General features: G+C 37.7%; 1 protein-coding gene across 1 annotated transcript in view; it reads left to right on the top strand.

Annotated features, from left to right (window-relative positions):
- The window catches only part of LOC150057139 (protein POLR1D-like), a 47,516-nt gene extending 23,982 nt beyond the window's left edge, over nt 1-23,534 (top strand). Inside the window, exons 2-3 of the mRNA XM_090342338.1 lie at nt 6,086-6,160; nt 22,868-23,534. Of these exons, the coding sequence (XP_090198464.1) occupies nt 6,086-6,160; nt 22,868-23,117 (325 nt within the window). The 3' untranslated portion in view covers nt 23,118-23,534. The remainder of the gene's footprint in view (nt 1-6,085; nt 6,161-22,867) is intronic.
- Nucleotides 23,535-24,466: the final 932 nt, after the last annotated feature.

Here is a 24,466-nt window from a genome sequence, read left to right as displayed (position 1 = left end):
GTCTAGTGAGTACCACTGCTGCATTTGTTCCTTTCATGTCTGTGTCCCTCTTTCCCCTCCGAAAGAAAACAAAATGAACCAACAAGACAAAAAGGAAAGAAAAGAAAGACATAAACAGAGGGAAAAAAATCTCATTTCCATTTCCTGGAGTTCATTTATGTGTCTTATTGGTTTTAAAAGGTGGAAGGAGAAGGAAGATACTGTCATCAGATGACTTAACCTCTTCTTGAAATTCTAAGGCTGAGCTGTGAACCCTGCTCTAATTAAGGGTCCCCAAAGGGTAAGAAGGAATACATGTTAGTAGATAGGCAAGTACTTCAGTTCCTCATTGGCCCATCCACTAGCCCATCAGGGGTGATCAGAAATAATCAAGCTCCTGAACTGACTGAAAAGATTTTTTTTATTAAAGAATTTATTAACATTGATTTTTACATCATATTTCAAATGACATGTTTAACAAACAAGTGTTCAAGAAGGGAATCTCTATATATAAAATCACTGGAACTTAGTTTTTAGAACAATCAAAATTAGGCTAAGGATTTACATATCATAGATACATATTAATTTATGAAATAAAACATATCTATAGAGTCATAGGTTGAAAAGCTTTTTTAAGCTCTCCAATATTAAGAAGTTTATAAAAATGGTATTGAAGATGTATTTGTGAAAGAATGGGAGGATGGTAAAATAGTTCAAAAATACAGTATTAGGAATATAGAGATAAATACTATCAGAAATTATTTTTTTAAGTTGATTTTATCCAAAAGCTCTCAGGGTTCTTTGTTTTGCTTTGTTTTCAATGACCTTCTGACCATTTAAAACTGTGTTGTTGAATTTCTGTGTGTTTGTAACGTTTCCACAGTTTCTCTTGCTATTGATACCTAATTTAAAACACAGGAAATTATTCCAGTTTTCTTTTTTATGTGGAGATTTGCTTTGTGGCCTAAAATGTAATGTTTTGGAGAAAGTTCCGTGGGCTGCTGAAAAATATATGTATTCTTCAACTATTGGATGACATATTCTATACATGTCTGTAAAGTTCATTTGATCTGTGATATAGTTTAACTCTAAGCGCCTTTGTTAATTATCTAAACGATGTATCTATTGGTAAGAATGTAGTATTGGAATCACTATATCTATTCCTTTATAACCATACTACTCATGGTATGAAATAAATTGTATGTTCTTAATGAACTTCAGCCTTTATTAGTACATAGTGACATTCTTTGTCTCTTAACTAAATGTCTATATTGCCACATACAAATACAGTTGTTCCTGATTGCTTTCAGTTTCCATTCAGTCAGTCTGTATCTTTTGAGAGTTAAAGTCACCATTTGCATTTAGGGTTGTTGTTGACAGTTATTTGTTGATTCTTGTAATTTTGCTGTTGTTTATTTTCTCATTGATTTAGATGCTGTTTGCCCTTTTGTTATCTTTTGCTTATCTTGAGAGACTGCTGGTTTACTACATTGAATGTTTCTTTTCTTAGTGTCATCTGCTTATTCCTCTTTGAAAGTTGTCCTGAGATATTCTGCTGATTTTATAGTCATGAATTGCTTTAGTTTATGCTTATCTTGAAAGATCTTGATCCATTATTTAAAGGAATCTGGAGAGGGCATAATAATTTTGGTTGGCAGTTATTTACTTTCAGAACTTGAAATGTATTATTATTCCATGCATTCCGGACTTTTAGGGTTTCTGCTAAGAGGTCTGATGTAATTCTGATATGTTTTTCTTTGTAAGTTGGCATTTTTCTCTTTTAGCTTTCAATGTTCCTTCTTTGTTCTGTATTTTTGGCATTTTAACTGAAATGGAATGTGGAGAAGTTATTTTCCAGTCATGTTTATTTAGAATTCTAAATGGCTCCTGGGGACAAAAACATAAGAAGGGGTATCAATGTGTGATGTGTAATGTACCTACTACCTGGTGAATGTAACTGTAAACCCTCTATACATTACTCCAACAATAAAAAATTTTAAAAAATAATGATGATAAACAAAGTTTAGTTCATTCATTGAATCTGAGTGAGGCTGAAATAATTCAGAGAATAAGAAAAACAAATACCATAGTATCTGCAAATACTTCAGTTAAAGAAATTTTCTTTCATTTGTATTTATTTTGTTCATAAAGATAAACTGGGAAATTTTTAATTTTTTTTCCCAGTGTTTGGACTTGAACTCTGGGCCTAGGCATTGTCCCTGAGCACTTCAGCTCAAGGCTACCACCCTACCCCTTGAGCCACAGCTCCATTCCTTTGTTGTTGTTGTTTTTTAAAGAATTCTATGCCAGGCATGGTGGCTCATGTCTATAATCCTAGCTACTCAGGAAGCTGAGATCTGAAGATCAAGGTTCAAAGCCAGCCCAGGCACAAAAGGACCTGAGACTCTTATCTCCAATTAAACTCTAGAAAATGGGAAGTGGTGCTTGGCTCAAGGGTAGGGCAGTAGCTTTAAGCTGAAGAGCTCAGGGGTAGCGCCCAGGCCAAGTTCAAGACCCATGACCCACAATAAACAAACAAACAAACAAATACATACATACATACATACATACATACATACATACATACATACATACATGGCTCCTTCACTTGTATGTCCATACCTTTCCCAAGATTTAGACACCTTTGTATCTGCTTCTTCTACCCTATATATTCTTTTTTGCCAGTCCTGTGGTTTGAACTCAGGAACTGAGCACTGTCCTTAGGCTGTCTTAAGGCTAATGCTCTGCCACTTAAGTCACAGCACCACTTCTGGTTTTTGTTTTTGTTTTTTTTTCTGTGTATGTGGTCCTAAGGAATTGAACCAAGAGCTTCATGCATGCTAGGCAAGCACTCTACCACTGGGCCATGTTTCCAGCCCTCATATGTATCTTTTAAGTTGTGATTTGCACAACTTTTGCACAGTTTTCTGGCCACAGAGTGAAACTTGGATCACTCAGTCTCTGCAGTGACCATAGTTGATGGAGCTCATTTCTCACCACAAAGGATGGGGCCACCTGTTCCACATCCTTCATGGTACAAACTCTCTGCTGCCAAAACTTCTTAGTGGGTCCATACTTAACTGTGTAAGTCACATGGAAAAAGCCTCCGTTCCACCATTTTATTCAAAACCTCCTAACTTTAATAATGATATATCACACTAATATTAAAATGAGAGGTAGTCATCTTTTTATATGTAAAATTGAGTTTTATAACAGATAACATTTCTAGGTTTTTTTTAAAGTTGACTGATAATACATGTTCATTAAAGATTCAGAGAGGAAGAAGAAGAAAAAAAACCACCCTATTTGTGCACCCTATTTGTGCACCCTATTTGTAACCAGCTTTATATGTGATTTTTCTTCTCTTACTAAGAATTCTTTGTCTTCTTGAATTTGGGGCCTAGGGTACTGCTAGCACTCAACCACTTGAGCCACAGCTGTACTTCTGGCTCCTTGTTGTTATTGTTTTAGAGAGGATTTCAGTGGTTTCTTAGAGATAGGAGCCAAAAGTCTCATAGACTTTTCTACCGAGAGGCTTTGAACCGCAATCTTCAGATCTCATGCCCATGCTGAGTGGCACAACACACCAGCTCCTGGCTACTTTTGTTTTCATTTTTAATGATTGTCTAATTTTCCATTTATATGAATATGCTATGACTTACTTATTAATATTTAAATTGTCTGCTCTTTTTTGTTAAATTTGTCATGAATATGTATTACATATAATTATTCATATTTATTTAAATTTTTTAGGATAAAATGGAATTTTTATTTATTTATTTATTTTTATTTATTTATTTATTACATTTTTTTTATTGTAATTAGTAAAAGGGTTACATGATATTTGCCAGATAGAAGGTGCATTAATTCACATACATTGATACCCTTTCACATGTCTTGGTACCCGTTTCCCTCCCCCCCCACACCCCCCACCTGTCTTGGTTTTCCCCCCTTCTCTATCAAATTTCAAATATCCAAATACAAATAAGTTCAATATATCAGATAACAAAGTGAGATACTATACCAATATGAGATAACAAGGGACAGCAAAGGAGATGAGAGACAACATAGTACATTAAGGACAACAATCATTCATTATATGGCTTTTGTTTCACTATCCTGGAGGTCCTTTTAATTAGCTTCACATTATATGTCCTTATGTATCAAGATTTTGCTCTATTGCAAATCTCTGCTAGTAGAGCCCAAGGTTTCTACTGATTATGACGAATGAGGGAAACCATTGAGCCTAAGTTCCTTTGAGTCTGGCTTACTTCACTTAATATGATTTTTTCTAAGTCTTTCCACATATACAACTCTTAAAGCTTTTTATCTATGTATGTGGTACTGAGGAATCGAACCGGGAGTGCAAACTTGTTCAACCACTATGGAAAACAGTATGGCAGTTCCTCAAAAGACTAAACATAGGGGCCGGGAGTTTGGCCTAGTGGTAGAGTGCTTACCTAACATACACGAAGACCCTCAATACCACATGTGTACCAAAAAGCCAGAAGTGGTGCTGTGGCTCAAGTGGTAGAGCCCTAGCCTTGAGAAAATCCAGGGACAGTGCTCAGGCCCTGAGCCCAAGCCCAGGACTGGCAAAAAAAAAAAAAAAAAGACTAAACATAGAGCTCCCCTATGACCCAGTAATTCCACTACTAGGCATTTACCCAATTGTCCAGAAACAAAGACATACTAAATCCACTAGCACAACGATGTTCATTGCAGCACTATTTACCATAGCAAAGATATGGAATCAACCCAGATGTCCCTTAATTGATGAGTGGATCAACAAGATGTGGTATTTGTACACAATGGAATTCTATGCGGCTGTCAGAAAGAATGACATCGCCCCATTTGTTAGGAAGTGGAAAGACTTAGAAAAAAATCATATTAAGTGAAATAAGCCAGACTCAAAGGAGCATAGGCTCAATGGTTTCCCTCATTTGTCATAATCAGTAGAAACCTTGGTCTCTCCTAGCAGAGATTTGCAATAGAGCAAAACCTAGATACATAAGGCCATATAGTATGATGCTAAATGAAAGGACCTCTAGGATTTAGAAACAAAAGCCATATAATGAATGATTGTTGTCCTTAATGTACTATGTTATCTCTCATCTCTTTTGCTGTCCCTTGGTTATCTCATATTGTTACAGTATCTCACTTTGTTATCTGATATATTGGATATATTTGTATTTGGTTATTTGAAATTGGATAGGGAAGGGGGGAAAACAAGACGAAGGGTGGGGGTGGGGGGGAGGGAAATAGGGACCAAGACATGAGAAAGGGTATCAATGTATGGGAATTACTGCACCTTCTATCTGGCGAATATAATGTAACCCTTCTATTAATTACAATAAAAATATATGAAAAAAAAAGGTTTTTATCTTGCTGTCAAATTGTCCTTCAGGTGTCTTCTGTCAACTTTAGTTCCCATTAGTAGAGAAGTGAGTACTCATTATCTTCTCTCAATCACTGGTAGACAGAAGCATTTGTCATTATTGTTTAATTGGTATTTCTTCAAATAAGAACCATGAAATTCAACATCTTAAATATAGATACACATTCCCACATTTATATTTGGCTGTTCATACCTTCTGGTTATTTTTCAAAGAAATGTGGTAAGAAATAATTCTTGAGTTAAAGACACATAACTTAGAAAGCTTATTTCTAGTTTACTAGTTTTTTTCTAGTTTGCCATATTTTTCTCATTTTCAATGCTTTATTTCCCTTAAAATGAAATTTTTCTTTTTTCTTTTTTTGCCAGTCCTGGGCTTGAGCTCAGGGCCTGAGCACTGTCCTTGGACTTTCTCAAGGTGAGCCTCAGCACCATTTCCAGCTTTTTTTTTTTTTCTACGTATGTGGTACCGAGGAATCGAACCCAGGTCTTTGTGCATGCTAGACAAGCACTTTACCGCTAGGCCAAACTCCCGGCCAGAAATTTTTCTTTTTCATTTTTATATTCAAAGGTATTAACTGTCAAAAAATTCTTGCCCCAGAAAATCATATATATTAGAAATTATCTTTCCCAAGAGTATATGCATGGAATGATTTGATTTTCAGAACTCATTGGGTTGCTGCTTCTCTAATTTGTTCATTTTTTCATCAGGAAAGCTATAGAGGAGCTGTTAAAGGAAGCAAAACGTGGGAAAACTAGAGCAGAAACGATGGGACCCATGGGTTGGTAAGTTCTTGAGAAATCTTTTGTAAAACTTAAATAGGCTGGGAGTTTGGCCTAGTGGTACAATGATTGCCTGGCATGCATAAAGACCCGGGTTCAAGTAGAACTTGTTTAAATTTAGCAATATATACAAGACCGGGAGAATGGCCTAGTGGTAGAGTGCTCGCCTAGCATGCATAAATGCGCAGGTTTGATTGTTGGTACCACCTACACAGAAAAAGCCAGAAGTGGTACTGTGGCTCAAGTGGCAGAGTGCTAGCCTTGAGCAAAAAGTGTCCAAGGACAGTGCCCAGGCCCTGAGTTCAAGCCCCAGGACTGGAAAAATAAAATCAGTTATTCAAATCTATTATCAGAAGGCCTCAGACCTTTTAATACATATATATACATATATATATGTATGCATGTATTAAAGATACACACATATACATACATACAAAAAGGAAGGATTTAAACCTGAAGAGCTAATTTTACTGTTTCAGGCATGCCCTTAGTGATAGCATTCAGTAGACTATTCAATAAATGTACTGACTTTAGATCTTTTGTCTACATTGGAGTGATGAGTAAATGGGGAAAGAGTAGGAGGTAGATTTCTGAGCATATTTAATTTTGTAGAGAAAAATTAATCTTAGAGCTCAAATAAAATGAAACAAATAGGTCTAAATCGTCCATTAAAGGGATATTTTTGCCACAGAGAAGTAAGTACTCTGAAATTTGACTATGTTTATAGAAGACAGTACTACAAAATTTTAGCCATCTTATAGTTAGTAATATTTATTGATATCCTCAAAATATTATGTAAGACAAAATAATAAAATATTTATTTTAATATAAATGCTGCGACTTCCTATGTAAAAGAGATATAGATATAAAATCAAAGATCTAAAACTTGGCTATAATTTTTAATTTGGATTGGAAATGTTGATTGAAGTTGTGATAGATTTGAGAGATTAAAAGTTTTTTCCTAGCTCTGGTACACAGAAAAATTCTAAAAACAATAACCACATTGCTCAGTTGTAATTGCATTGTATAAATACCATTTCAAACTGAAATATAACAGGGATCCTTAGAACAATAGCCAATTGCAAATCTGAAGGCATTCTTGGAATTTAGTCAAACTGAAAAAGTTAATGCTCACAGTTCCCAAGACAACCCTCATTTCTTAAGCAACCACAGGTTCAGATTGAAGGTTCTAAGCTTTAGTAGTTCACTACAAGTACTCTCATAGTTCACTGAAATCTTTTATACTTGTTGGTTGCAGATTATTATAGGGAAAGGAAAACTAAGAGACAAAAAGCAGAGTCTTGGAGAGACACCTGTGGTATCACAGAGCCCATTATATTTAGGTACTCCAGTATCAATGTTTGATGTGTGAAATGTTGTTAAGGAGCTTCCCCGGACGTTATTGTTCAGAGTTTTTATTGGATATACTTGTTTGTTTGACTGATTGCTTACATGGTTGATCTTGGCTTCCAGGTTGGCCAGTCTCACATAACCTGACGTTCTCACCCTGAATCATATGGTCTGCCTCTTGGGCATAGTCAGCCCTCAACTAAGACGTAGTTGTGAACAACCCCACCCTAAATAAAGACATTTCTATCAGCTGGTGTGGATTACCTTGTTGGAGCTAAGGGCAAAGATCAGCCCTGCTTTAGGCAAGCCAAACTCTTTAATACATAGACAGGAAATGTAGAAGAGGCGCTAGAAATTAATCTTGTCACACCCATAAACAAAGAAACTGTCAGAGACTGGTATAATCAGGTTAGAAAGTTTTAGGAGCCAACTTAAAAGGTCTCTCACTGGTCAAAAGTAGACTAATTGGATTATCAAAATATACAAAAGTATGACTAGATAATATGGCTCATGATCCCAAAAACTCAGTGGAGATTGGGAAGTTTGTGCATGAAAGTCAATCAACAACTCCTCTATGCAATCACATACCAAATTATGACAATAACAACAACAACAAAAAAAGCAAGACTTCCATCTGAACAAAAACATTTGGGTCTGGTAGCTTGGCCCTTACATTCTACCTCCAAGGAAGGGTGTAGGAAAGATGATAGAGATCTGAGGCTAGCTGAGGCAAAAAGAAAGAAGTACCTATTTGGAAAGTAACCAAAATGTGGAAAGAAGCAAAATGTGATATAGCACTGCCTAGTAAGCCATAGGCCTTGAGCTCAAATCCCATTACAAGACAACAAACACCAAAACTCTAGCACTGAGACACCTAAACTACTTTAAAGGTCTTAAGGTTAATCAGTCATAACAACAGTCCCTTCTGTAGAATTTAAGAAACCAAGTCGTCACTGTTCACACAACTGGTAAATAGAAAAGCATTTATCTTGTTACTTATACAGATTATACCTTCAAGTTACCAGATTATTATTGAAATAAAACTTCTTTAAAGAAAGTGTCACCTGACTAGGCATGATTGTTCATCCTATAATCCTTTCATTGCAGAGACTCAAACATGGGGAGAAAAAAGAACTATATATAGAAGGATTACAGAATAAGATTGTTATCATTTGAATTGTTAACTCAATGGTAATAAGGCAAACAATCCAACTTAAGAATGAATAGAAAGGTTGAAAGTTACTTCACGGAAAATAAAGGATTGGACAATAAATACTATAGAAGATGTCCAGTGCATTAGGTATCAGGGAAATGCTAAATAAACCCACTATTTTCTTTACCACAGCACTTGCTAAATTGGTGGTAATTTTTCTTTTAAAGGAGTTGACTATGAGTAAAGATGAGTACACAGAGCCATTGTTAGTAGAAAAGTCAAGTCATACAGCCACTGAGAACAGGCTAGCAGTTCCTTACAAATACACACACAGAGTCTTCTAAAAAATTACCAAAAAAGAGCTGAAAGCGTTGGTCTGTATAAAAATCTGTATTTTAGTGTTTGTGGCAGTTTTATTCATAATAGCCCTAAACTGGAAATTCCCCATGTGCTAATCTACTGATGAATAGATTTTTTTTTAAATGCAGTCGTCTTCCCACAAACCCAAAACTGCTTAACAAAAAGAAATACATGCTGCATTTATGACTCTTGAAAGCATTGTGCTAAGTGAAAGAAGCCAGACACAAAACATGACACAGTGTATGACTCTGCTTATTTGGCATTCTAAAACCCAAAACAGATCACTGGTTGCTAGGAGACAGAAAGTTGGAGAAAAGGATTTACTGCAGGTTGTGGTGGCACAGTTATGTGACTTCGTACATTTGTCAAAATCCATAAAACTGTCCACTTGAAACAATAAATTCTATTTTATATAAAGTATACCATTGTAAAACATTTTTAAAAGGAGCGTTGGACATGGTGGCATTTTCTTGTAATCTCAACACTTGACAGAATGGAGCAGGAAGACTGAATTCTGGGCTATGTAGCCAGAAACCCCCTCAAAAATAAAAGAAGGAAGGGATATAGCTCCATGGCCAAATATGTGTTGTATGCACCAAGCCTTGTGTTCTGATCTCCAGCAAAGAGGAAAGACAGTTTTGGCGGAAGAGGGAAGAAGGAAGGGGATGGGAAAGAGAGAAAGACAGAAAAAGAATGAAAACAAGGAGTATTGTTTTACAAAACTTTAATGACAGATTGGATATATGTAAGATCATCAATGCCTAAGTCTGTCAGGCGAAAGTTGGTGAATTCTGCTAAGTAGGTTAGACTAACATCTGACTACATTGATGAATCATCTTCACACCACAAAAATACAATAATGATAGGTGCTGGTGGCTCATACCTGTAATTCTAGCTACTCAGGAGGCTGAAATCCAGAGGATTATAGTTCAAGGTCAGCAGGGCCAGAAATGTTAACAAGACAACCTTCTCCAAAATAACCAGCATAAAGCTGGGCTGTAGTAATGATTCAAGTGATAGAGCACCAGCCCAGTAAGCAAGCTGAGCAATTGTGAGGTCTTAAATAAAAAGAGCAAACTGACACGCTTGTCTTTCCATTCAATGGGGAAAGATATAGAGCTGTATCACATGAAACATCCTTTCAAAAGCTGAAACTCAATCTGATCAAGTCAGTAGTTAAAACTACTGTATAGAGCAGAAAAACATTCTAAATGATACCATAGGCTGCGGTTAGAAACATAATCACAAACTGTAGAGAATTCTACCAGAGAACCCAGTCTTTAATAAGCAAATTACAAGGATTTCTTGAAATGATGGATTTGAGGTGTGTTAAACAAAATGTATATATTGTTGTGATTTTTATCTAACTCTAAAAAGACATGAAACAATTGAGATATTTGTTGGATACTAAGGAATGTTTTTATTTTTAGTGTGACAATAGCATTGCCATTCTGATTTTTAAACCTATAATATTTTAGAAATTTATTCTAAAAGCCAGTATAGTAGTATACACCTGTAATCCCAATATTCAGGATGGTGAGGCAAAAGGATCCCAAACTGAAGACCAACATGAATTACATAGCAAGTTTCAGATCAAAACCTTAACCATTTAGTGAGATTTCACACACACACACACAAAGAGTCATTCTAGGTATTTATGGATTAAATTATATAAGGACATTAAATATCATAGTATAAATGAGTCAGTCAGCTTGTGATATATGTAATCTTAGGTTTAGTAGACACCTACTTCCTGAGAGGATAGTTAGGATGCTTGTGAAAACTGAGTGGGATAATGTACATGAAAATATCCTGCATAGTTTCTGGTATATAGCAGTTGGCAAACATTAGAAATGTGAACTGAATTTACTCTTCTTTCCTCCCCATCCTTTACGGAAATAAGAAATCTATACTAATGTGAATCATGTTAGTAAAAATTTGTTCATCTTGTGTGATTGTTATTCTTAATGTACTATGTTATTTCTCTTCTCTTTTTTTCCCTTTGGTTAATCTCATGATGTTACTGTATTTGACTTCGTTACTTGGCATATTGTATATATGTTTATTTGTTTATTTGAAATAGGAGAGGGAAGGGGGAAAACAAGATGATTGGGAGGGGGTAGGAGGAGAGATATGGGGATGAAAACATGAGAAGGGATATCAACGTGTGAGAAGTAATGCACCTACTACTTGGCAAATGTAACTGTAACCCCTCTCTCTATACATTACCCCGACAATTAAAAAAAAAATTTTGTTCTGACAGAGTAGTTTGGGTTTTGGTGTAAGGCAAGGCCTTCCAACATGCTGACAGAAGTCCAGTCTGATACTTCTTGTGGAATAATCAGCATAGAACTAAGTCATGAATTGAAGCCCACATAATTATACTTAGAAAAGAAAGAAATATTCAATAACCTTTTCAAAAAATTGTAAATATTCCCTTTTTGATGTTATACTCCAAAATTTGCAAGGAATTTAATGTAATGATAGATTCTTGTGGGGGGGGGTGGGGGAGTAGGGCTTGAACTCTGGGCCTGGGCATTGTCCCTGAGCTCTTCAGCTCAAGGCTACCACCCTACCCTGGAGCTAAGCCCCATTTCCATTCTCTGGAGGTTAATTGGACATAAGAACCTCAGGTCCTTTTGTGCCCAGGCTGGCTTTGAACCTTTATCCTCAGATCTCAGCCTCCTGAGTAGCTAGGATTACAGGCTTAAGCCACCTCACCCAGCCATTATATAATATTTTAAAGACATATTTCTAAATATCATCTCTGATCTCATCAGAGAAGTCTGAAATTTTATTAAGCTGTTTGGTTCACATTTTTCCAAAATTTTAGTATTCTTCCATTTGATACAGATGCATTGTACTCACAAACCGATAAGTTGAATTGAAACTCATTTGTACTGCTTAAAGATAATACTTAAAATTCTTTTATTCATTACAAGGCACTGGTTTTATATTGGCAGTGAGCAGTGGGCATTGTGTGCTTGAAGTGAATGAGAATTAATCCATGTCTGAATAACAAACCAGTTCATCTTGCAGCCCAGTTGCACAAGTACTTTCCCTGAAGCAACCATCGTGCTTCATAAGTAGTAGAAGTGTGTTTATGTGTTCTTCCCATTTCTACACATAATCATTACAAAGACAAAAACTTGAAGGGCAAAAATTTTACTGTTTTTTGAAGGACTTCATACTTGTAAGTGCATGGTAGTGAAGAACACAGTGACTGCTGATATAGTTTGATGTCACTGTCTTCTTGCTGCAGTTGTGTCATTTTTGTATGATCAGTGCAAATGCCAGCCTTGTATGGGGAAAGTGAATAACATAAAAAATGATGAAAATAACTTTGAAAATACTTGTAGATGCCTTACTGCAATATGGCAGAAACGGGGTCAACAGAATATACTTTGAGAACTGCTTTAAAGAGGTTCTAAGAAGCAAATAAAACAAAACAAGAAAAATAACAAAGCATTGATTTGGAAAGGAAGAGACAGGAGTCTTCTGTTAAAGATAGAATGCCTGCCCATAATGGTTCACAAGATAAACATGCCAATACTCAGTAGCCAATTAGAAAATGTGATGGGACAAGAGGAAATTGTATATACATACATATATATTTCTGTTATATGCATAATCTGTTCAAATATGTAATACATACTGGTTTTGTTAAACCATTAGAAAAATAATTATAGACACATTTAGATTTCAATTCCATGTATTTCAGCACACAGATTCCAAAGGCATCCTACTATATAACTCCAACCAAGAAAACTCACATTCATTTCATATCATCATCTAATATCACAAAAATGTCTTTTAAAGGTAGTTGATTTCTCTGGGTTTTTTTGTATATTTGTTTGTTTGTTTGTTTGTTTGGAGGGCTTTACGAACTGAATTAGATCCACTCAAAAAATGTCCCACATTGTGGATTTGCTTGCTTATGTTTTCATAATTAGATTCAGGTTAAGCATTTTGGACAAGAATGTTACATAGGTAAGAATGTGAGGTTTTTATACATCTGAATGCCTCAAATTAAGAAGACTTAATGTCAAATTTCTCTTATATAAGATGGTGACCACTAGATCAATTATAACAGTACATTTTGTGGGGAGCTAAAACATACAGGAAGGGAAATGAGCTTGGAATATTATACACTTTGATATAACAGTCTTTAAATTTATAGAGAGATCAATGACCCATGCTTTTAGAGCAGGTTAAGGTGTAGTAAAATATGGCCATTCGTATGAATGGATTATTCAGTATGGAGTGCTACCTTCAATTAACTATAGTAAAAGTTAATTCCAGAAAGATTAAAAAAAAGATTAAAAACAAAGTAGGTTTTTTTTTTTTTTTAGGAAAAAAGAATAGTATGGTTCTTTGGCCAGGGTGGGGCAGGAACTTAAGACCAAGCATACAGATTAAAAATTTGAAAGCAAAAACTGGTAAGACGTCACTGTAAACTTCTTTTTTTTTTTTTTTTTTTTTTTTTTTTGCCAGTCCTGGACTTAAGCTCAGGGGCTGAGCACTGTCCTTGGATTTTTCTCAAGGCTAGAGCTCTACCACTTGAGCCTCAGCACCATGTCCGGCTTTTTCTAAGTATGTGGTACCAAGGAATCGAACCCGGGTCTTCGTGCATGCTAAGCAAGCACTCTACCACTAGGCCAAACTCCCGGCCCCATCACTGTAAACTTCTACATAGCAAGAGATGCCATGTAAAAAGCTAGCTTGTTAAAAGACTATCAATAAAATCGTTGTAATTGTTTATCATAATATCCAACAAGGAACTAATTAATAGCCTCAATAAATCAGCTTATAAAAAGGAAACCATACATGCATGCACATTAATATGGATGTTTACATACGTATGTTTTACACTTATACACACAACCTTTTTATAACAATATAGAGGATGACCAGTGACTAGATAACTAATAAATGTATGCAGCACTTTAGTAATTCTAGGTTATATTATCATTTAGAAATATCTGTAAGCAAAGTAGAAAGATTTCTTAGACTTTAAAATCTAATGAAGGGCCAAGCACGGTGGCTCATGCCTGTAATCTTAGTGAGGGCTTGTGGCTAATGGCACTGTTGACTACAGGTAGTGGTTTTCTCTGGTGATGTGTAGGGCTTTGAGTCACAGTTATTATCTGTGCCCTTCCTTCTGCCCTGTTGGATCTCTCTCAGTAATCTCTCTTAACAGAGACACTACATAAATGTATACAGGGTAGGGCTAGGGTGTAGCCCAGTGAACAAATACTAGTCCAGCATAGGTTTCAATCCTCAGTACCAAAAACAGAAAGAAATGTGTATAGACATCAGTACAATATTATTGTAGCACATCAATGAGAGCAAAATCCTGGAAACAGGCTGGACATGTTGCCTATAAATACCTAAAAAATCCAACATACCTATAAATCCAGCAATCAGGAGGCTGAGGCAGACAGATCAAAAGTTTGAGGCAATGTTCTGTAGCAAAACCCAATCTCAAAACACTCAAAAATTAAATGGAAATGGTCTGTATGCACATATTATGGACAGTCTGTATGCCAAAAAATTATGGTGCAATCTACTGTGGAATCCTATACAACAACTGAAAAGAATTGGCTAATATTATGTGAGTTCTTGTGGGAAAATGCCTAGTATGTGAGAACTGAGCTGCAGATTAATGTATAGAGTCCTCCATTGGCCAGGCTGGAAGAAGATGTGAAATGTAATAAATACTGGAACAGCCGAGAGAAGATGCTCTGAACAGTAGTAATTGCTCATGAGGGCAAGAGAAAAGGAAAGAAGAAGGTGGGAACAGCCCATTGCAATCCTCTACTTGTTTTGCAAGTATATTCTATGTATAACTTAATGCAGATGTTTAAATGAGAGAAAAGCAAAACAAAACTCTCTGCAGAGGGTTTTTAAAATCCAAGTCTCCCCACTACTTCACGCTGGGAAATTCTGATAAAGAGATCAGAGATGGCTCCTAGATTTTTTTAAAGCTCCCGCAGAAGGATCTCGTGAGCCAAGTTTGGGAATTAATTTCTTAAACAATAAGCAAGGGCACACATAGTTTATCTCATTAGAAATAAAAAAGGAAACTATCTGCATCCTTTTAGGGGTTAGTTGGGGTTTTTGATTGGGGGTTTACTTTGCATTTACTTGGTTTTTTTTTCATTTTTACATTTGTGTCTGTATGTTTTTGTGCCCATGTGTGTGCATGCATTTGCTTGTGCTACTCTTGAGGCTGAACTCAGGGTCTGGATGCTGTCCCTGAACTTTTATGCTCAAGCCTAGTGCTAGTATTCTACCACTTGAGCCACAGCTTCATTTCTGACTTTTTTGGTGGTCAGTTGGAGATAAGAGTCTCGCAGATTTTCCTGCCCAAGCAGAAACCACAATCCTCAGATAGCCTTCCAAGCAGCTAGGATTACAGGAGTGAGCCACCTTGCATGGCTCCTTTTGTTTGTGATGCTCTGGAGGCATGCTTCTTTGGGCACCTGGTAATTCCAAGGGCACCTGATTGTTTTCCTCGACAACACCCCATATACAGCTTATAAAGGGAAATCTCAACCCAGCTTGCCTCTATTTTCTTCTCATTGGTTCTGAGACAAAGAGAATCTTCCCTACACTCTGCTGATCTTAGGAGAGCATTTATTCTCTCTGTGCCTGTGTCTGTGTGCACACATGCACACACAGATTTGCATACTTGGACAGATATATATGCCCATTTGAATCACCGGTAGAGCTTCAAAGACTATTGATGTCTGTATATCCCACCATGGTATGATCTACCTGGGTTTCGAAATTCTGGGGAGATACACAGGTGGTTTGAAAGTGCATGCACATTTGTAAAACACTTCACTAATCCTTATTGATTGAAAGGAACAGTATCAACATGCTGTGCAGAAACCACAGTAATCCTAAACCTTGACTCTACACTGAAAGCCTGGCCAGATATCCAGGCACACATCCTATGGATTGGATCTCCCTGGACAGATCTTAAAGGAACAGGCAATCCATTGCTTTCTAGTGGGCCATGGTCTATTTTCCGAAATACAATTCCTAATTTTAAAGAGAGGTCTTATGATTGAGATTGTTTCATTAGATATTCCATAATAAAGATCTAGAAGAGGGCCAGGTGCTAGTGGCTCACGCCTATAAACCTAGCTACTCAGAAGGCTGCCATCTGAGGATCCCAGTTCAAAGCCAGCCTGGGCAGGAAAGTATGTGAGACTCCTTTCTCCAACAAACCACCAGAAAACTGGAAGTGATGCTGTGGTTCAAATTGGTAGAGAGCTAGCCTTGAGGGGAAAAGCTCAGCATCAGCCCATGAGTTCAAGGACCAACAACAAAAAAATCTATTTAGTCTCTTGTTGACAGAGACCTTGGAAAAGCTGATATATTGGCTCATGTGACGTCCATTTAGTTAGCAAAAAGGAATTGATATGCACAAATTTCAGAATTTTGCCCAGCTTCATTGTCTACAAAACCATTTTTATTCTTCTCACACCCATTTGAGCTTTTCTCCAGCCCACTATAAATGTTTAGTGTGGTGCCTATGAAACACAGCCTCTTATTTAGCAAGGATTTATATTGGCACCAAAAGTCTTCAGATTCAATTGAGAGAAAATGAGCCTTTAATTTTCTTAATATAATTGTTTTAAGGAAAAATAACATTTTTTGGAGGGTGCTTTTCTGTTTCGGGTTTAAGGTCAGTCTAGTGATAAGGAAAAAATTGCATCCATTATTTTCCCATTGTATGTCACTGACCTTTTTTTTGATTCTGAGAATGGAACCTGGGACCTTGCACATAATGCTCACCTATATCCTCACCCTGCCGTGTGTGTGTGTGTGTGTGTGTGTGTGTGTGTGTGTGTGTGTGTGTGTGTGTGTCTGGAGTTTGAACCTAGGGCCTTGTACTTGCTAAGCAGAGGCTCTACTGATTGAATCACGCTCCAGCCCTCAAGTTTTGATAACTAAATACCCAATAATATTTCAGTTTTTTTTTCAATTCATTGAAATATTCACTGTAACTAGAAGATATATGAAGAGGCCAGGCAAAGCAGCTGTCAGGAAGGTTCAAGCTCCTGACTTTCAGGTTTTTAATCCACTGGGGCATAATACAAATGAGGCAGTCCCAACACAGCCTGTCACACTGTGTTAAAAGCACTGAGCAGGGCCGGGAGTTTGGCCTAGTGGTAGAGTGCTTGCCTTGCACACACGAAGACCTGGGTTCGATTCCTCTGTACCACATACATAGAAAAAAGCCTAAAGTGGTGCTGTGGCTCAAGTGCTAGAGTTCTAGCTTTGAGAAAGTCCAAGGACAGTGCTCAGGACTGGCAAAAAAAAAAAAAAAAGCCTCAGCTATGAGTTTGAAAGCTTAAAAGTTGGTTTTCCTATGAACTGGAAAAATGTGGAAAACTGGAACAGTGGCTGGAAGTTTATTACATCATGTGATAATGTGTTCAAACTTCATTTAGAAGGCTTTAACCCTAGGATCATTTTGTCACACTGCAAGGCAGACTGAAAGTCATAGTGCAGAATTTACAAGAATAAATATTTAACAATAAAACTATAGATATGCTGTATATCATGGTATTTCCTTAGCACAACAGGAATTTCATGAACCTCCATGTAATAAGTACTTATTATTAAAACAGTCTTCAAAAAAAAGCAATGAGGAAAGCAGAAGAGTATATGACGCAGATAGATAGTTCATGAATGAGGCCCCTTGAGTATTTAAGGGCCATGGATTTCCAAAGCCTTTACTGTATACACAGAGAACTAAGACCCCAAAGAAGTTTCCTGAGACTCCCAGCTAGTGATCTGCTGATGTGCTGGTTTGGCTGTCTCTAACTTAGTGTTTTACCACACCACCTCTTTTCTTTATATTATTGTCAGATAACCCAATGGAATGCTGGTGCTTTCTGCCCAAGCATCCTTCCCACATTACTCTCCTATCGAGTAAATTAAAGATCCCTGAATGTTACTCAGATCACATAATCCATGTAAATAACCTTTGTTACTAAGGGAACCAGAGGCCAAAGACTAGAGCCTTACTATCTATCCCAGCAAGCCAACTTCATATGCTTGCTTCTAAACTTTACCTTTCGCTACTTTGTCCTTGTCTTTAGTCTTCTAAAGTGATGTACCTACTGATAGCCTGGTCCTGGGATTTGTCTCTGCTATAGGGCCTAGTATAAAGTATATGAAAGATAAATGGATTTTTTTTCAGTGAAGTGTTTTTACATATAATTGATGATATATGTATATATGTATATATATTCTCCATATACGTACATATGTTAACTATTTTGCATTACATTGCAACATACAGTGTTGAGGACATGCAGCACCCACTATTCTACACTGTTGTGTAGAATAAGTGTTAACAGTTTAGTAATGGCACTTACAAATAACACTATGAACACATTGCTCCAGTGGCCCCATGCAAAAACATTGGATTGTCATGTTGAAACTATAGCTCCATGGTAGTTGTGGTGATATTAAACAACAAAATGAATTGTAATCAGCCATAGCATCAAGATAAAAAGTATTACCCAGGTTTATGAAGAACTGTGCCTCTGCCTTAGCCTTCTACAGGATTTTGTTTTAGGCTTGCATCCCAATAGTGCAAAGAATGAATGGATACAGGGTGGAATGTTTGGGGGATGGATTTGGTCATAATTATAAATAAGAGAATGATGTAGTACAGCATGGAACCTTGCTTTTGTGGCCCAAACATATGTTTCCTACCATAAAAACAATGTCTATGAGTCAATTTTCCCAGTGCTTATTATACTTTACACATCTCAAAGTCAGCGTGTTGATGAGTTCTCTACCCCTGTCCACATGTGTGACTGCCCTGTGCCCCTGAGTGGCTAGCTATCCTTTGTTGGCTTGGAATGTGGCTCTGCGCAGTTTCTCCTAGACAGAGCACACTTTCCACCTGAAATTGGTTCCCTGACTACTCTGGTAATTGGTCCTGCTTAGGTTGCAGTGACTCTCCCAGTTCTGCTCCTGTCAGACTACTGCAGTGAGAATGGACTCTGTAAAATGATTGAGAAGCAAGAGACTGAGCTAACATCGGTAATGATTGCTTCATTAGGACAGTATTATCCTTGGTACTGTCCTGCAATTAAATCTATGGCTAAGTGATCATATGCCATTATTTGATATGTCTGAATCTGAGAAAGTTAAGTACTACCTCCATTCTTCAACAAGAGAGAAATAAAAACATTAAAATCAGGATGACTTCATTACATTTTATTCCATTCATCCATTATCTTTTCTGTTCTTTGGGTTTGAGTCTGTTGCTTATTTGTTTGTTTTGGTGAAGTACTAGGCCTTAAATTCCAGGCCTAAGCACTGTCCCTGAGTTATTTTGCTCAAGATTTGCATTCTACCACGTAGACCACAGTTCCACTTCTGGCTTTTTAGTTGATTAACTGGAGATAAGAGTCTCACAGACTCTCCTGCATGGGCTAGCTGTGAACTGTGATCCTTAGATCTCAGCCTCCTGAATAACTAGGATTATAGGGGTGAGATACCAGTACCCAGCAGTAACTTAAAAAAAGAAATGAGCTGCATAACTTGAGAGTAGGAGCAGGAGGGGAGAAAATAAGAGAGAATAAAGGGTTGACATTGACCAAGAAACATTGTTCATACTCATATCGGGACTTATGGAATTGTGACCCCCTTGTACAGCTACATAATAATAATTTTTAAAATAAAGTAAAAAAAAAAGTTTAACATAGAAAGCTGGATCTTAACTGGCAATGTGTCATGGGTTCTTTCGAATGTAGTATTAACCAGTCTCGTGATGTTTAGGGTTTGATATCCATTTATGCTGTTAGCACATTAAATCTGGCTCTTCTTGTGTGAGCTAGTATGACTTTAGAACCAAAAATAAATCAACAATAAAAATAACTAGTCAGGATGAGAAAGTCTACTGGCCAGGATGAGCTACAGACAGGAAGTCAGTTTCCTGCCCTGGAGCTTCCTTAGTCTGCGCCCTGGCACATCTTCTGGGGTACAGACGGGCAGATTTAGTGCAAACACATCTGACAGCCGTGGCCTGTGTTCTTCCCGCAGGCCTCAGATTTTTGCCTGAAACCTCCTAAGGGAATGGCTACATAGAGCGTGGTTTCATTTTGTGCCAGGTTTTCATGTCATCTCAAATAGAGGAAAAGGCAGTAAGAAGGAGCTGAGCTGAGAAGACAGATGAAGAAAATGAAGTCATTTCTTTTTTTTCTTTTTTTTTTTTGCCAGTCCTGGGCTTGAGCTCAGGGCCTGAGCACTGTCCTTGGACTTTCTCAAGGCTACCACTTGAGCCTCAGCACCACTTCCGGCTTTTTTTCTATATGTGGTACCGAGGAATCGAACCCGGGTCTTCATGCATGCCAGGCAAGCACTTTAACCACTAAGCCAAACTCCCGGCCCCTGTGAAGTCATTTCTTAACGGGAGTGGAGAGTACTGTTCTAGGGGTAACTGAAGACCATGAGCACAAGCACAGGCTCAAACTGAGCAGGGTGCTAGCAATCACCTACTTCTCCAGCTCTACCCTCGAGGAGAATACAGAGCAATTGAAAATGAGATTTATTGGAAGTGGAGCTGTGGGTCCACGTGGTAGAACACTAGCCTTGAGCAAAAAAGTTCTGGGACAGTGCCTAGGCCTTGAGTTCAAGTCCTACAACTGACAAAGGAAAGGAGAGAGGGGAGGGAAGAGGAAGAGAGGAAGAAGAAGAAAATTATAGTTTTGAATGGTAGTACCTAAGAGAATTGAGATAGCCTGGAAAGGGAAAATATAACCACCCTTAAGGTACACAACGTAAGATATTTCATAAAATTAAGGCACTTACTCCCTATGGTTACAGTTAGTTAAACTTAGAAGACAGCTGGGTACTATGGCTCACATCTGTAATCATAGCTACCCAGGAGGCTGAAATCTGAGCTTCATGGTTTGAAGCTAGCCCACATCTCTGCTGCTCCCCACTCTATGTGAACAGTACACTCTTTCAGCAGAGTTCCACTCATCTGAGGAAGTGAACAGTTTCAAAGATGTTCTAGCACTAAAGGTCACAAAGTCTAATGAGATTTTCCCAGAATCACCAAATGTTTATTTTGAGGTCCTAGATTTTTGTCCAGCTTGGTCCTAGTCACATTTCCTTGTTTAACTCAGAGAGGAATTATCAGCACTGAGATGGCCCACTCCAGTGGAAACATCCCGTACTTATTCCCAGCCCCCTTAGTGCTCAGAATCAGCTTAGTGCTAATCTACCTCCAGGAGGCAGAAATAACTTTACCTAGGGACACTAAGGTTGTGCTGGAGTTGGTTTCTAGGAAGCTTGCAGAAGCCCTACAGGGCTAAGGGTTCAAAGTGTTCTTCCTTCTCGTTCTAATTCATTCCCCTTCTACTTTCTTTGGCCTAAGCATTAACCATTCACAGCAATGAGAGTTACCTTGGCTTTTTCTCAGATACTTGCTCTTCCTTTTTACACTCATGGTCTATTTATTTGTAGCAAGATATAGTCTCTTAGTTTCAAATTCAATGCCATTTTGGCTATCTCTCTTTTTCTTAACTTTTTTTTTTTTCAGTGATACTGAGAATTGAACTTGTGTTTGCTAGGCTGTACCCTACCTCTTGAGCCATCTCTATAACCCCAATGACTACTTGTCTTTCAGTTACACAGCCCTAGACTACACTTCCTGTTGGAAAGCTGGTGAGTTGGATTTAACATGAAGATGCCTCTCAACTTACAGTTGGTGGGATTTCATCCCAATAAACCCATCATACATTAAAAACAACCATCTACTCTGTCAAGAAATATAGCTCAACCTGGTCTACCTTAAACATTTCAAGACACTTGGGAAAAGCCATCTAACACAAATTTTGTTTTATAATAAGGTTTTAAAGAATTTCGAATTGATGATCATAATGGCTCACAATCATTCATCCCAGCAGTTGGAACCTGGGAGGTAGAGGCTGGCAAGTTCAAAGCTTTTACACCATCATAAACTTGGAAAAATCAGAAATTAAACTGTCACTGTAAATCAAAGTTTTATAGAAAGTTAGATATTATTTGGGGCTCAGAATACTCCTGAACTAGCATATCATATATCTAACTGCTCAAGGGCAGGAGAAAAAGTATAGTTTTCATTTGTATTAGAGTTTATTTTCCAAAATTAAAAACTTTGTTGCACTCGGTAAACTTGAATCATAAAGTTATTTAAATATCTACTACAAAAATTCATCCCCAAAATGGGTAGAAGATTCCCCCCACACACACACACATACCCCAACACCAACTATTGTCCTGAAAAAGAAATGTAAGGTGCCTTTGAAACAGAGAGAAAGATTATTGCCTATTTATGGATTCTTCACACAGTTATTTATTTCTAGAGTATACCTTTTAATTACTCTATTCAAAATATTCACACTTTTATACATCTCAGAAAAAAGAAATCATTTTCATCCTTTGGTAATAAAAAGCAAGCCACAAAAATTGTGAATGTTACAATCAAATCTGGCACTTCTTTTTCAGAAGTTAGTAACTGAGTCCATTGGTTTACATTGTGGTCAATACCTGAACACATGAACTTCTGCAGGAAACAGAATTCCCAAGAAGAAGGGATGGTTGACTGGGTACAAACAAGGTTCTGTGGAGTCCATCTCGGGCATTGTCTTGACTCCTTTTACTTCGAGTTTACACTAGGTGGCATGCAAGGAAAGCTGAACAGACGCAGGAACTTAGCTATGGATACCGCACAGGGTAGGGGGCTAAGCCTGGGAGGGAGAAATCAGCGCTCTCACTTATGGTAGTTTTCCTTGTCTTCCCCCACTCCCCTTTCTTTCCAGGATGAAATGTCCTCTCGCTGGTACAAATAAAAGATTCCTGATTAACACAATCAAGAATACATTGCCTTCCCATAAAGAGCAAGACCAGGAACAAAAAGAGGGCAGTAAGGAACCTGCAAAACACCATGACCAGAAAGAGGCCAACCCGAAAAAGCACAGAAGCCACCCCTATAAGCACAGCCGAAGCCACTCTCCACCAAGGAAGCGGAGCTCCCGGGACAAGTGCGACCCACGATCCAGCAGGCGGTGAGGCCCAGCCAGGAGTGGCTGCCCTGCCAGCCCAGCCTTTCACTGTACCTGTGACTCAGTTCCTGAGGACAGGTGTGAGCTGGCAGGGTGAACACCTGAGAGTGACTTTCCCAGTAGGTCCCTTGCTGTTTTTAACAAGGCTGTTGGTGATGGGCAAAAAAAAAAAAATGACCTTGTGACTCTTCAAGAAAACCAGACAAAGGAACTTGCTCTGAAGATGTCTTGTGTAAGCTGCTTCAGCAGTGTCCTGTACATCCGTCATGTTTTTATTCTATCTTGTTTGAAAGTTCATTTCAAAACAGGCAAATGTAGAATTCAAAGTTTTCAGATTGTTAAAACTAGTCCCAGTTTTTTGATTTGCTGCACTTTTGGTCATTTCTTGAATTTTCTCAAAAATAAAATACTTACAAATCCTCTAGTTTTATGGCTATCAGATTCATTATAAAGAAAGCATATGGCCAGCATCTATATTTATAAAAAGTTGTAGTCTTCCAAGGAGCGGAACTTACCAGAAAATCAATAATAGCATTGTATTTATTTTCCTTTAAGTGTCTGACATTTTCCATGTCAGAGGAAAGAAAGTTGCCTCTATTTTTCTCTATTCATTATCACATTCTTTTTTTTTTTTTTTTGCCAGTCCTGGGCTTGAGCTCAGGGCCTGAGCACTGTCCTTGGACTTTCTCAAGGCTAGAGCTCTACCACTTGAGCCTCAGCACCACTTCCAGCTTTTTTCTATGTATGTGGTACCAAGGAATCGAACCCGGTTCTTCATACATGCTAGGCAAGCACTTTAACCACTAGGCCAAACTCCCGGCCTGTCCAGGAATTCTTACAAAAGATTTCCTTGGGAAACATCAGAATCCTGCTTTGATAAATTTCCCAGTTTGGTTTCTGTGCTCAGTTTCAGAATATCAGTTTTAGACTGAATTGTGCCTCCCCCTCAAAACAAACAAACAAACAAAAAACTCACTATGTGTATAAAATGTTAACCCGAAAGCCTTAAAATGGGACTAAATTTGGTCTTTAAAGGATGATTGAAGTAATATGACACTGTTCCGTGTGTACTGACCGGGTGAGTTCATAAGAAGAGGTAATTAGAGGAAAAGCCATCTGAAAAACTCTGAAAGCCAAGGAGAGAGGCCTCAGGAAGCCAGCCCCAACCTGCTCTTGGCCTTCCATCTTCCAGAACCCTGAAAGCAGATTTCCATCATTTAAGCCACCTTGTCTGTGGTACTTTGTCATGGCAATCCGAGCAGATGACTCCACATTCCTATTAAATGTATGCTGAAACTCTTCTTACTTCATTACTTGGCCTCATTCATGTTTTGATTACTGTTTAAGAACTATATA

Source organism: Megascapheus bottae, chromosome 11 (assembly GCF_031878675.1).
Source record: "Megascapheus bottae isolate mThoBot1 chromosome 11, mThoBot2.hap1, whole genome shotgun sequence".
Taxonomy (NCBI): Eukaryota; Metazoa; Chordata; class Mammalia; order Rodentia; family Geomyidae; genus Megascapheus; species Megascapheus bottae.
The sequence above is the reverse complement of the archived record's forward strand: the minus strand, read 5'-3'. Positions and strand labels throughout refer to the sequence as shown.